General features: G+C 57.4%; 1 protein-coding gene across 1 annotated transcript in view; it reads right to left on the bottom strand.

Annotated features, from left to right (window-relative positions):
• Positions 1-12,211, bottom strand: part of MYO1F (myosin IF) — a 51,291-nt gene that overhangs the window by 29,072 nt on the left and 10,008 nt on the right. The window contains exons 2-4 of the mRNA XM_074978067.1: positions 9,611-9,748; positions 2,943-3,032; positions 1,896-1,990 (exon numbers count right to left, since the gene is read on the bottom strand). Of these exons, the coding sequence (XP_074834168.1) occupies positions 1,896-1,990; positions 2,943-3,032; positions 9,611-9,748 (323 nt within the window). The remainder of the gene's footprint in view (positions 1-1,895; positions 1,991-2,942; positions 3,033-9,610; positions 9,749-12,211) is intronic.

Genomic DNA, 12,211 nt, shown 5'->3' with positions numbered 1-12,211 from the left:
GGGACTGTTTCTTGCTCTGTCTGGGCAGCACCTGGCACAAGGGGGCCCTGATGCTCCTGGGGGCCTTGTGGCCCCACGGCAACACAAAGAACAAGGAACTCTGTAACTCGGAGGCCCTGGGTCTGCAGGAGGGGAGCTCTTGCTGGGTACTGGCGGGGGCGGGGGCGCAGTTTGGAATAGTCCCTGTCCCAGGTATTGCAATGAAGAGGGAGTGGGTGTGTGCAGCAACGTGTACCCACGGCTGCTCAGCTCCGCGGCAGGAGGGCTCGGACTCAGCAAGAGTCCCACAGGAGACCCACATGCTGGCTCCTGAATCACTCCAAGCCTTGCCCCGAAAAGGGAAGTCACTGGACTTGCCCCACATCTGGACGGCTTCTGTGCAATTTTTAAATAGACAAACGACTTGCTTACGGTTCAGTTCCTGTGCTGAGCTGCCACCCACTGCATCCCAGCCCAGCACCTCTCCTTCCCAGTCTGAGTAAACCAGGACTCAGCCACAGCCCCACAGGGTGACCACATCATGGCCCTTCATTGTGCTTCAGTTTCCCCTTCCAGCCTTTGCCTGACCTAGACTGAATGCCTTTGGCGTAGGACCTGCCTCGTACTAGGTGTACGTAGAGCACCGAGCACAAAGGAGATGGGCCATGGTCTTGCCTAAGAACGAACCATGAAGAGCGGCAGCGCGGTGGTCATGCAGCAGAAGAAAAGCATTAGGGTTTGTCGACAGATAGTCTGACTGCTGTCACTACCCCAGCACCCTATACAGGTGGGACGTCCCTGGTTTGGTGCCCTCAGGACCGGAGTGATCCCAAACGAGGGACCAGGCTCCCCTGCTTGCTGCCAGCTCTGCTCCTGGGCTCCCCTCTGGGCTGCCGACCTGCTCCTGGCCACCAGCTCCCCACAGCTGCTGGCCTCCTGGCCCCAGCTGCAGCTGCTGCTTCCCAGCAGCCTCCAGCTCCCGGCCCTTGGATGCTGTGGCCCAGCTCCTGCCAGCTGCCTGAACCAGGCTGGGGCTCCCAGTCACCAGACTCTCACCTGGCCCCTGCTCCTGGCTCCTGGGGCTCTTTGGTCCTACCAGGCTGTGGATGTTGCCAGACCAGAGAGTCCCGGATTTCAGGAGTTCCACCTGTGCACCTGTATGCTGACAGCAGTTTCAATTCACACCGTGGCTTGCGCCGTTCTAACTAGTTCTCTCGAAGGTGGAGGGCCGGGAGAACAGGGTAAAAGCCTGTGCTGGTGCCTGCAGCACTCAGGGGGAAGAAAGGACAGATTTCCAGTAGCCTAAGAGAGGGCAGTGCTGAGAGGGGGGTTTGTGGAATGCTTTTCTCGCCCAGGGCTCCATGGGCCACCAGACCAATGCGCGCCCTGTGAGGCAGGCAGAGTCCAAGGGCATCTGCAAGCTCCTTGAATGACAACCCCGATGAAGAAGCTCCCAGCCTGATGGGACTTCCCATCCCCACGCACGCTGCGCACTACACGTGTCCATGGGGCTTGCCCCAGCCCGCGCTGCTGGGAGCTGCCTTTGCAACACAGCCTTGCCCTGGCCTACCGGCGCACAGCACCGTGGGCGAGGAGGTGAAGCAGGCTGCATCCCGTCAAAGCTGGGTGAGGAATGTAGAGAGATGGGACTGGAGTTCAGCCACACCCCAGCTTTAACACTCCCGGTCGTGTGCAAAGTGTGGTGGAGTCAATACTGACCCCAGGGGGCAGGACCCCAGGCCCAACTTCTGCCCCAGGATGGCAATACCGGCTCTGAGCCCCACACTGGCTGCATCACTGACACCCTCCCTGGTGGCACCTTGGGGTCCTCACAAAACGCACCTGACCCCACACACCTGCCGCTATCAGCCCCCTCCTCCACCCAAGTCTCGACCGGGGACCTGCGCTGCAGCTACCTGATAATGACGCACTGGTTCTCGCTGTCGATCAGCATGTTCCGGTACATGTTGTCCGTCAGAGCGTAGATGTGCGGTGGGTTTTCATACTGAGCCTAGAGGCCAAGGAACAGATGATGAGACTAGTGGTTACTAACTACAGCACAGAGCCTCACACACGGAGCAGAGCCCTCTCACTGAGCAGCACCTCCCTGGGAGGAAAAGAGACAGACATCGTCCGCCTCCCCTCTCCAGTCAGGCACCAAACAACCTTAACTCTGCCCTCCAGCAATGGTGAGTGGTAACTAGCTGAATGTGAGCGTTGCTTCTGACTGCAGATTACATTAAACTGATTTTTAAAGACACATTAGATTTTTTTCATATTTTCCTCCCCGTGGGGCAGAGTCAAAGTTGTTGGGCGCCTTATCCAGGAATTTCCATCTCTTAAAACCTTTGGATTTCTTTTCAGTGTAACCTTAACCCCAAAGTTCCTGGCCTATAAAGTTGGTTGCTGGAATAAATGCAACTTCTCATTCCTTTTTTTTTTCTTGCCTGCAGTTGCAGCTTTGTACTTTCAACTTTTGCACAGGGTTTGTTTGGAAATATCTACTGCAGTGACACTGACAGCCTCCAAAGCTGGAGAGGAGATGGACACTTGGGAGCTGCCCACAGTCACCCACCTGGACCCAGAATCAGGGCTCTTGCCTCCCAGGCTGAGGCCCTACCTGACCTAAACTGAGGGCAGCATTCCCTGTAAGCTGTGTGCTCGCATGGCCACTTGGGATATTCAAGTGCCACCTGGCTACTTAGCAGAATGCCCAGAGCTACGATTTTTCATTCTGTTAGTGGTGCACATTTCCAAATGCTGCAGTGCGCACCAGAAAATTCTTCTGCACATGACTGGAAAGGTTAGGGGGACCATTGCCTGAGGCCTGTTTATATAAGCAGGTAGAAATGTGGCCGTGCCTTGCACATTGCCCAGCAGTACAAGACGGAGCAGCCCTTCCTAGGAGTCAAGCCCAACAGCTCCACCCCAGCTGTGACCCCAAGACCAGCCTGGCTCCTCACCGCGCCTTGGTACAGTTCAATCTCCCGGTCGGTGAAGTAAGGCATCTGCTTGAAGGGATTGACTGAGATGAGAACCGAGCCGATGTAGGTCTGAGCTGCTTGTTAAGGTCCCTCGTGTTTCCCCACAGTCTTCCTGCCCAGCCTCTGCATCAGAGAGCACACGGGCCTTCGAGCCATCGCACCCCAAAGAACCATGGTTGCTCTGGGAGCATGGGGAGGGTCTGGATCCAAGAGATGGGCCCAGGACAGCCCTGCCCCATGCTGCAGCCTGGGGGATTTGAGAGCTGGAAAAGAACTTGGCTCCCGGTAATAAGCCCCCTGCTGCAGGGAAGCCCAAGGACAGTGATGGGAGAGGGACAGTCCTAGCCTAAGCCTGTGGCTGTGCACTTGGCCCGCAGATTTCCAGCCTGGGGAAGGGCCATCCTGCTGCAGCTCAGTTGGTAGAATGACGGGGCAGCGGCAAGCGAGGGGTGGGGGTGTAATTCTGTAGCCAGGGGGCTGCTATGGAAACCTTGGCTAGCGACTATCTGGTGTCTGCTAGTCAAGCCGGGGTGTGGAAGCCACACCAACCACCTGTAGGCCCAGCCCTTCTGGAAGCCCCTAACTGGCCCCTCCTCGTAGTGCATGACCCCAGGGGTAAGGGAGGAACCTGCGCCAGAGGGTTGATGGCCTGGACCTGCCACTGCCCTCAGCTTCCTGATATGGGTCTGTGGGACCATCTGCAAAGGCGGAAGCAAACCACGTGCTGTGACCCCGGAGGCACTTAGAAAAGGGCCTGGGATATTGCCTGACGTGCGGAGTTCTTTGGAAAAATCAGGCCCCTGCTGGGGGTGCGCACGCTGTGCACTAGTGAAAATTCTGCCCCTCGTGCCCCAGGAGATTTCACCAACCCCGACCTTGCCCAGAAGCACAGGGTGGGTGGGCTCTTCCAGACCACTGCCACTGCAACCTTGAACCCTGCTGCCTTCCCACGACCTCAGCCCTGGGGAGGTACATCACCCCCACACACCACGCAGGAAGCCAGTGGAGGTGAACTCCCCTACTGGAAAGAAACAGGACAGGGCACTCGCTGGCCCAGGGGTTGTGTCCTAGGCAGCAGGAGGACGGGAGCTGGACTATGATGGGCCCAGGCTAGCACGGGGCTGTTCTCCTGCTCCTAAGACCTCACCCAAGGATGCACTTGCAGCAGTTTTCCTCCTGTGCAAACTAATGAGGAGCTTTCTGCAGCCTGGGAGTGGCTGAGAGCCCAGGGCAGGCCCACGCAAACAGGGCTGCCCTGTAACATTGGGTACAGATGATGGCCCTCTTGGGGGCACCCCCGGAGCCCGGCAGGGAGTACGTAGCACAACAAGCACCTGTCCTGGCTGCAAGCCTCAGCTCTCGAGATTGCTAACAGCGGTGAGCTCGCAGCGACTTGGGAGGGGCATCCCCCCGCCAGGCTTTGATGTGTTCCATCAGCTGTGCTACATGAAGGAGCAGGAGGCGTTGCTCTGCGAAGGCAATGAGCTGCTCTGGCCAGCTCTGTGCACTGGTGGCCCTTGTGTGGTGGTGTGGCCAGCCTGTAGCATGGCTGACAAGGTGGGAAAGAGAAGTGGGGAAACTGAGGCAGGTGCCACCTCCTGCCCTATGAAGGCAAGCCAGCGGTGGGGCTGGGGACTAGACCCAGGGTGACCTGGCTCCTACAGCTGCTCATACTTGGGCTGCCTCCCTCACACAGACTGGCCCTGATACATGCCCTGGGTGGTCCAAAGATGGAGGCGTGTGCATCCCCCCCACCCCAGGATGGCGAGCGGGAGGGCAGTGAGGCGCAATGGGTAGAGCAGGGTGGGGGGAGTCCAGCAGAGCAGGGAAGGCGAGGGAGTTTGCACAAAGGTACCAGAGCCCTGGCTCCCAGTGACAGACGGTTAAGTGGGCCATGGCCCCTGGTGCCCACTGGTTCCGGAGGCTGGGCGCAGCCTGTCCCAGGGAGCGGGCCTGACAGAGCCAGTAGGGGCAGGGTTCCCACGCAGGCCCCGGGAGGGAAGGGAGGAGGAGGCAGGGGCTGCTGCCTGCTGTGGAATGCAGAAGTGCTCAGGGCTGACTCATGGCTGGACACTGGGCCCTCGCCCAGCCGCCAGGCAGAAAAAGGAAGAGGGAGGCTGCTGGGGTTTTTGCTTTTCTAAAAACACCCCAGCCAAGCGAGCGGCTCCTCCAGCCCTTCCGGCTGCTGTCACAGGCAGGAGGAGGCCCCACGGCCAAGCACAGCCTTGTAAGGACACAGCTTTGCCTGCCGTGCAAACCGCAGTCACTTGAGTGGAGCACATCACCACGCCGGCTGCGATGAGCTCTTCTGCTGCAGCTGACTGCCCATCCTCCTCCCGGGAGCAGCACACCCAGCCACATGGCCAAGGAGGCCCGGGGGGGCCAGGCTAGAACCATTTGGCTGCACCAGCAGGGATGGGATGTGGGAGCCAACGAAAGGCTCTGGGTGGTCACTGGGCTGGGTCTGACCCTTGTCTGGGCACAGAGTCTGGCTCACTCTCATGTGTCTGGGGGTCAAATCCTGGGGTGAAAGCTGCTTAAAAGTTCCAACAGGGCCTATTGCAACTCAGGTCCCTGCCAGCTCTTCAATGGCCCCTGGCTGGCTTCTGCCGCAGCTCAGCCGGCTCTTGCCAGAGCTGTGCACTGGGGCACACCGCTGCCCTTCCCCTCTGGGGAGCCAGGAGCCAGCCTAGCACAGAGCAGGATGCAAGGCTGTGTGGTCGCTCAGCCCCGCTGTAATGAGCCTTACCGCCACTGCCGGAGATTGGCAGGGTCCACCCCCGGGTCAGATGGGCACCAGAGGCCGGGATGGGAGGGTGCGTCAGGCAGCCCAGCCCTCCACAGGAACCCGCCCACTCCTGGAATGTGGCTGAGCGCCAGGAGGCGTGCGAGACAGGCCCCAGCGCACGGTGCTAGGCTCTAGCGTGGAACTAGAACCCCGAGCGACAGCTGTGCTGCAAAGGAGCATGTGGGCTGGCGTCTGGCGATGGCCCTCAGAGGCCTGCTGGGCTGGGCCAAGGGGAGGTGGGCTGGGTCACACCACGACAGCAGCCAGCAGACACTGCAGGGACCTCGCAGCCGAGGAGCAGGCTGGGTGCCTCGGGGAGTCCCGGAGTTCGGCAAAGGCCCGAGTTTTAGAAATCGCCTCCGGCTGGAGCAGGGGAAGCGCCGTGCTTTGGAGCAGCAGTGCTGGAGAACGGCTCTGAGAACAGCCACAGCCCAAGCGAGGGGCTGTGTGTCAATGGGCCAGGGGCAGGCCCGGGCCAGCGAGGCTGCGTGCTGTGCCACAGAGCACAGGCTGAGCCAAGCAAGCCTCGTCTGCAGAGAGACGTTGGGCTGGGAGCTGACGGCCTCTGAACTAGAATCCAGGGTGGATTCCCAGACTGCCCAAAGCCTCCGTGCTTCAGGAGGGGCGTGAGGCAGGAGGACACCACGCGGAAAGACCTAACAACAGCGGTGCCTCCCTTCAGCCCTCCGCGACAAGTTTGTCCCAGGGCCTGGCTGGCAGCAGCACAGAGGCCAAAAGGCCGGTCTGAGGGAGACCGTGCTGCTCAGGGTGGCTACCTGAGGTTGCTGCTTTCTGAGGGTCACAACAGCCCCCCGGGCTGCCAAGTTCTCTGCTAGGGGGCAGACAAACAGCGGGGCTAGCGCCCCCAGGTTCAATTCTGGGCTCAGGCAGAATTGCAGCGGGTTCTGGGCCCAGGGAACAGCCACGTGCACAGACCAGGCAGACTTTTTCTGAAAGACAGAGCGGCTGAGACCTGGGATGACTCTTCTCTCCTCGGCCCACAGCTACCTGACGGGTACGAACTTGCCTGTCTAATGGGGAGCAACGCACGGCCTTGCTCCATTGCAAAACTGGCCCAGAGAGAGCCAGTACTGTGAAAGAGATGAGACGGGCTCGCCTGGTCTCCTGGCCCCCAGCTCAGTGCACCCTCCCCGCAACAGAGCTGAAGGAAGCAGAAAGGTCTCCTGAGTGCAGGGACCCAGACCAAGAATAGAGCCCCCATGTCCAGACCTAGTGGGGGTGTGGATCTTGCCAGGTTAACCCCATCCACTTGGAGATAAGGCCCAGGGAACTCAATTCCTGCGGCAGCTGCCGTGGCCCCTCGGAGACTCAACGCTTAGATTTTGTAAGGACAAAAAAGACTTCAGAGTGGGCTGGATTTGCCGCCACCCCACTTCTTGTGCACTCCCAGATGGCCCTGTCCAGGGAGTGCAAATCACCACCATTCTGGTCTGGGAACATCTCACCCCGCCTTGCCCCGGGGAAGCCCTGGCCCAAGTCAGAGGGCACCAGACAGCCAGGTCCGCAGCGCAACTGGTCCTGCCTGTAGAGACTACATGGAAACGCTATTGGCATTGCTCTTTTGCAACCATCCTGCTGCAGTGCGAGGGACCAAACCTCCAAAGCGCTGTCCCAGGAAGTGAAACTGAGCAGAGTGGTTCAGAGTCCTCGCAGACTGAAACGCTGCAGGCCACGAAGCCGCGTGAATGAGGTCAGCAGGTCTCGGAGCAGGAGAGGGCAGCTGGGAGCTAGCTGCACTGTGCTCCATACTCTGCACTGGCTGGCCACTCACCTCGGAGAGCCCCAGGCGTTCCCAAGCCTGCTCGCCTCCCTTGCTCTGTTGCAGCAGGTGTGCGTCTGCTGTCTGACGAAAGGCTGGAACTCACAGGGCTGGGAGGCCCTGGAATTCACGCCTCCCCCAGGAATACATTCAGCTTTTGGCTGGGGATGCATCTCTCTGCGTGCAGGCTTTCCTTCTGGGGGCTGAGGTCTCCACCTTGCTTTCATTTGAGGCTTCAGCACTGTCTTTGCCCAACCAGCTAGAAATAACCCAGGCGTTCAAGCCAGCTGCCAAAATGCAGAGGCATAATCGAGATGCTGTGTGTTCTTCCACTGGTCAGATGAAAAAGGCCCAGATGCTGCTGTGTAAATACTCAACCTTTGACAACACCTCCTCCGGGACTCCTCCTTCGTTGCTGTTACAGATCCAGACTAACACGGCTACCCCTCCGATGGTCCTCCAGGACTGTGGCTCCTGGCGTTGGTCACTGTGATTACATTTGACCTCGTTATCCCACAGCCTGTGTCTTCCGGGCAGCCCCCCACCCTGGGGCACTTGTACAGAGGTTGTTGAAAATGTACGAGATCACGCCACACACGCCTGTTTACAAAGGAAGTGAGGGCCTGGTGCTACGGCTGGTTGGAACTCTCTTTTGACAAAGAATTCATTCTTCACCCGACCATGTTGTGTGCGTGTGTGAAAAGTGCTCCACTTCGGCAGCACATGTAGGTGGTTTGTAAAAAAAAAAAAAAAAAAAAAGAATGTTCAACTGAAAATAGCTCATGGGAGATTCTCCTCCATGGGGAAAGCTTTTCAATTAGACTACATCTCCCATGGTGCATCACCACCAGGGATTCTTATTCACTGCCTCCCTTCACCAACAGGGGAGGAAGTGGTGCACCATGGGAGATATAGCCAAGTTCCTCATACTTCTGGCAAGCCAAGCTCTCTGGTGGACTACATCTCCTAGGATGCACTGCTTTCTACCTTCTTGGTGAGGTGAGGAGAGCATCATAGGAGACCCTAGCTGTGATGCATCATGGGAAATGTAGTCTGTCTAGAAAGCCTAACTGACCCAAAGAGCAGAATAGAAGCGTAAGGAACCAGAACTACAACTCCCATAAGGCACTGCTTCCTCTATTTGAATTAGACTAGTTTGGGTTTTGGCCAAAATACTTGAACAAAGATTCAGATTTGCCTTCTCATGTTTTTGAACAGTTCTGCTTTTCACACTGTGGAGTCGGGGGGGATGTCTCCTCCTATGTACAGGAGCCACCCAGGGAATAAGGACAGGGAAAAGGGATAGTGGTGTGCTTTAAAAGAAAGTGAACCCCATGCCTGGTGCAGTGGGGTTTTAGCATTGTGTTTTCCACCCACCAAGGGGCTGTAGGAGAAGGGCTGTGTTATGCAAGGCCAGATCAGCATACCCTGGAGGCCAGGGCCTGGTTGAGCCCTGCTTGATTTGCCAGTGCTCCCTGGCCTGGCTGCTAACACCAAAGAGCTCAGGGTTGGCACTGCAGATGTGCTGAGCACCCCAGAGAGGCCCTAGGACTGCACGCTCCAGGCGCTTGCTCGGGGTGTGAAAGGGAGTGGAATTCTTCAGGAAGTCTGGCCTTGTTTTGAGCCCCTTTAAGGACCCTCTGGAACATTCTGCCCCGGTGGCCTGGGTCCATTCAGCCTTCAGAGGTTGTTGCTGGAGCCCTACAGCCGCGGGCATCCACAGCTGTGAGTGTGGATAGCCGCAGGTTGCAGTGGCCGGTACCTTTTTGTATCAGCGCAGGGCCCCAGTGCTTGCTCCTTGTGCCTTACCACACGAAGAGCACGAGCTTCCAGGCAGCGACCGGGACAGGCACCAGTGAATGCCCCAATTCACTGCGGACAGTTGTCCTGAGACACCCGGGAGAGAGCCCTGTGACTACTGAGCTTATCACTCTGCCCCTGGAGGGACACTGCTGAGACAGGGGCTGGGCGTGGGGAGACCTGGAACTGCCAGGATGGGCTGAACGGCGCTCTGCTGCCTGGGATGCACTGAGAAGCCTCGCGCCCTGGTGCCCCCAGCACGTCCCCTGGGAAGGATACGAAGATGTAATCGTCCATGAAGCGCTTTTTAAGGTTTTCCACAATAGCATCCTCGGAGATTTTGGAGAGCAGGACCATGTCGTCCACGCCGCTCTGCTTGACGTTGTGGCTCTGCCAGTGAAACCGCTCCTTGCTGCCCTGTGGAGAGAGGGGTGAGAATGACTGCATGAGCAGCACAAGAGGACGTGCCTGCAAGACAGCCGTGTGGGCCAACGGGCGGGGAGTTGAGGAAGGGAGTCAGAACCAGCCTGGGGATCGGGTCCTTGCTTGGCCACACACACCCCACGTGATCTGTGTGTGTCTCAGTTTCCCATCTGTAACACATGACGAATAACACCCAGGCCCCTTTATGAAATGCTTAGAATCCTAGAATACCAGGGCTGGAGGGGACCTCAGGAGGTCATTGAGTCCAGCCCTCTGCCTAAAGCAGGATCAACCCCAACTAAGTCATCCCAGCCAGGACCTTGTCAAGCCGGGACTTAAAAACCTCTAGCGATGGAGATTCCACCACCGCTCTAGGCAACGCATTCCAATGCTTCACCGCCCTCCTGGGGAAATAGTTTTTCCTAATATCTAATCTGCTCCTATTCTTCTGTAACTTCAGACCATTGCTCCTTGCTCTGCCATCTGACACCGTTGAGAACAGTTTCTCTCCATCCTTCTTAGAGCTCCCCTTCAGGAAGTTGAAGGCTGCTATTAAATCACACCTCAGTCGTCTCTTCTGTAAACTATACAAGCCCAAATCCCTCAGCCTGTCCTCATAGGTCTTGTGCTCCAGCCCCTTAATCATTTTAGTTGCCCTCCGCTGAGCCTGCTCCAGCAAATCCACATCCTTTTTATACTGGGGGGGGGAGGGCGGGGGCAGAACGGGACACAATATTCCAGATGTGGCCTCACCAGTGCCGAATAGAGGGGAACAACCACTTCTCTAGATTGGCTCGGAATGCTCCTCCTAATGCACCCTAATATGCCATTTGCTTTCTTGGCTATAAGGGCACATTGCTTACTCATATCCAGCCAGTCATCCACTATGATCACTAGGTCCCTTTCCACTGTACTGCTGCTGAGCCAGTCGGTCCCCAGCCTGTAACAATGCTTGGGATTCTTCCGTCCCAGATGCAGGACTCTACACGTCTCCTTGTTGAACCACATCAGATTTCTTTTGGCCCAGTCCTTCAATTTATCCAGGTCACTCCGGATTCTCTCTCTACCCTCCAGCGTATCTACCTCTCCCCCTAGCTTTGTGTCGTCTGCAAACTTGCCGAGGGTGCAATCCAGTCCCTCATCCAGGTCATTAATAGAGATCCCCGGAGCTCCAAGAGAGCTAAGTCTCGGGATTATTTATGGCTTTAACACATCTTGAAGATATTAAAGGCCAAAGTCTCTGCCAGGAAAGTGGAGTGCAGTCAGTGGAGCTGTGCCAGTTTGCAGGAGCAGAGAATTGAATCAGACAATGTTACACTGCGCTCCTGCCCCTGCTCCCCTGCCCAGCTGCTGGCTGGTGGTGCAGAGATCAGCCCCACATCTGCAGCTGGTCTGTGTTCCCCAAGCAGTACTCGTAGTGCAGCCTGCGGTGACACATCATCAGAAAAGCGCCAAAGGCTCTTCCGGGGACACAGACAGTGGTGCTGGTGTGGGGGAGAGCAGAGGCCTGGGTTGGATGCAGGTTTTGCCATCCCAGGACACCCCAGTACCAGCCCCTCGCGCCTCCTCCTGTGCATCGCAAGCTGCTTTGCAGAGCAACGGGGAAGCCCAGTCTCCCAGTGTGACCCCAAGGAGAACTGACGTGCTCCAGGATGTGTGAGCCTCAGCCACCTCATTTTGGCCCCCAGCAGCCCACAGGCAGGAAGCAGCTACTGAAGCTTATGCCTTAGCCAGATTGCCGCCTCTGAAGCGTGAAACACCGGGACCAGGTACTGGCCTGAGCCCGTCATGCTGGAGCGTGGCCGTATGCACTGAGCGCCCTGACAGATTTCCTGGGACAATGCTTCAGGAAACCAACAGTGCTGGGAACGCTGGGCTGGCGGCGAGCGGCTGCCCTGGTGTTAGCCCCCTTGCAGTCTGCTGGGCTGTGAGTTGGAGATGCTGCATACACACCTCACTGTCAAAAACAAAACACAAATACGTGTCTGTGTAGCACCAATGGCCTTTGCTCCTGCAGCCTAGTGCTGCTGTCTTCACCCATGGGCTCTTGCCCTCAACTGGATGTAACAGATCTCATGCTTCACCAGGGCACCACAGGCAGCCGGCCGCAATGCAACAGATGAATCCTGCCTCAGTTTCCCCTTACAGTCACTAAGGCTGACTGGGTTGCCTATTGTCTTCCTCAGACCTGATCACCAGCCATCTCTGCTGCAAATATGGTAGGCGACCAGCCTGGCTTAACAGAGAACTCTTTGGTGAGCTCAAGCACAAAATATAAGCTTACAAGAAGTGGAAACTTGGCCAGAGGACTAGGGAAGAATACAACTATACTGCCTGAGCATGCAGGGGTGAAATCAGGAAGGCCAAAGTGCACTGGGAGGTGCAGCTGGCAAGGGATGTGCAAGGGAACATGAAAGGTTTCTACAGGCATGCTAGCAACAAAAGGCTGGGCAGGGC

The sequence above is a fragment of the Carettochelys insculpta genome, chromosome 27 (genome assembly GCF_033958435.1).
Source record: "Carettochelys insculpta isolate YL-2023 chromosome 27, ASM3395843v1, whole genome shotgun sequence".
Classification (NCBI taxonomy): domain Eukaryota; kingdom Metazoa; phylum Chordata; order Testudines; family Carettochelyidae; genus Carettochelys; species Carettochelys insculpta.
This window is presented reverse-complemented; position numbering and strand designations above follow the sequence as displayed.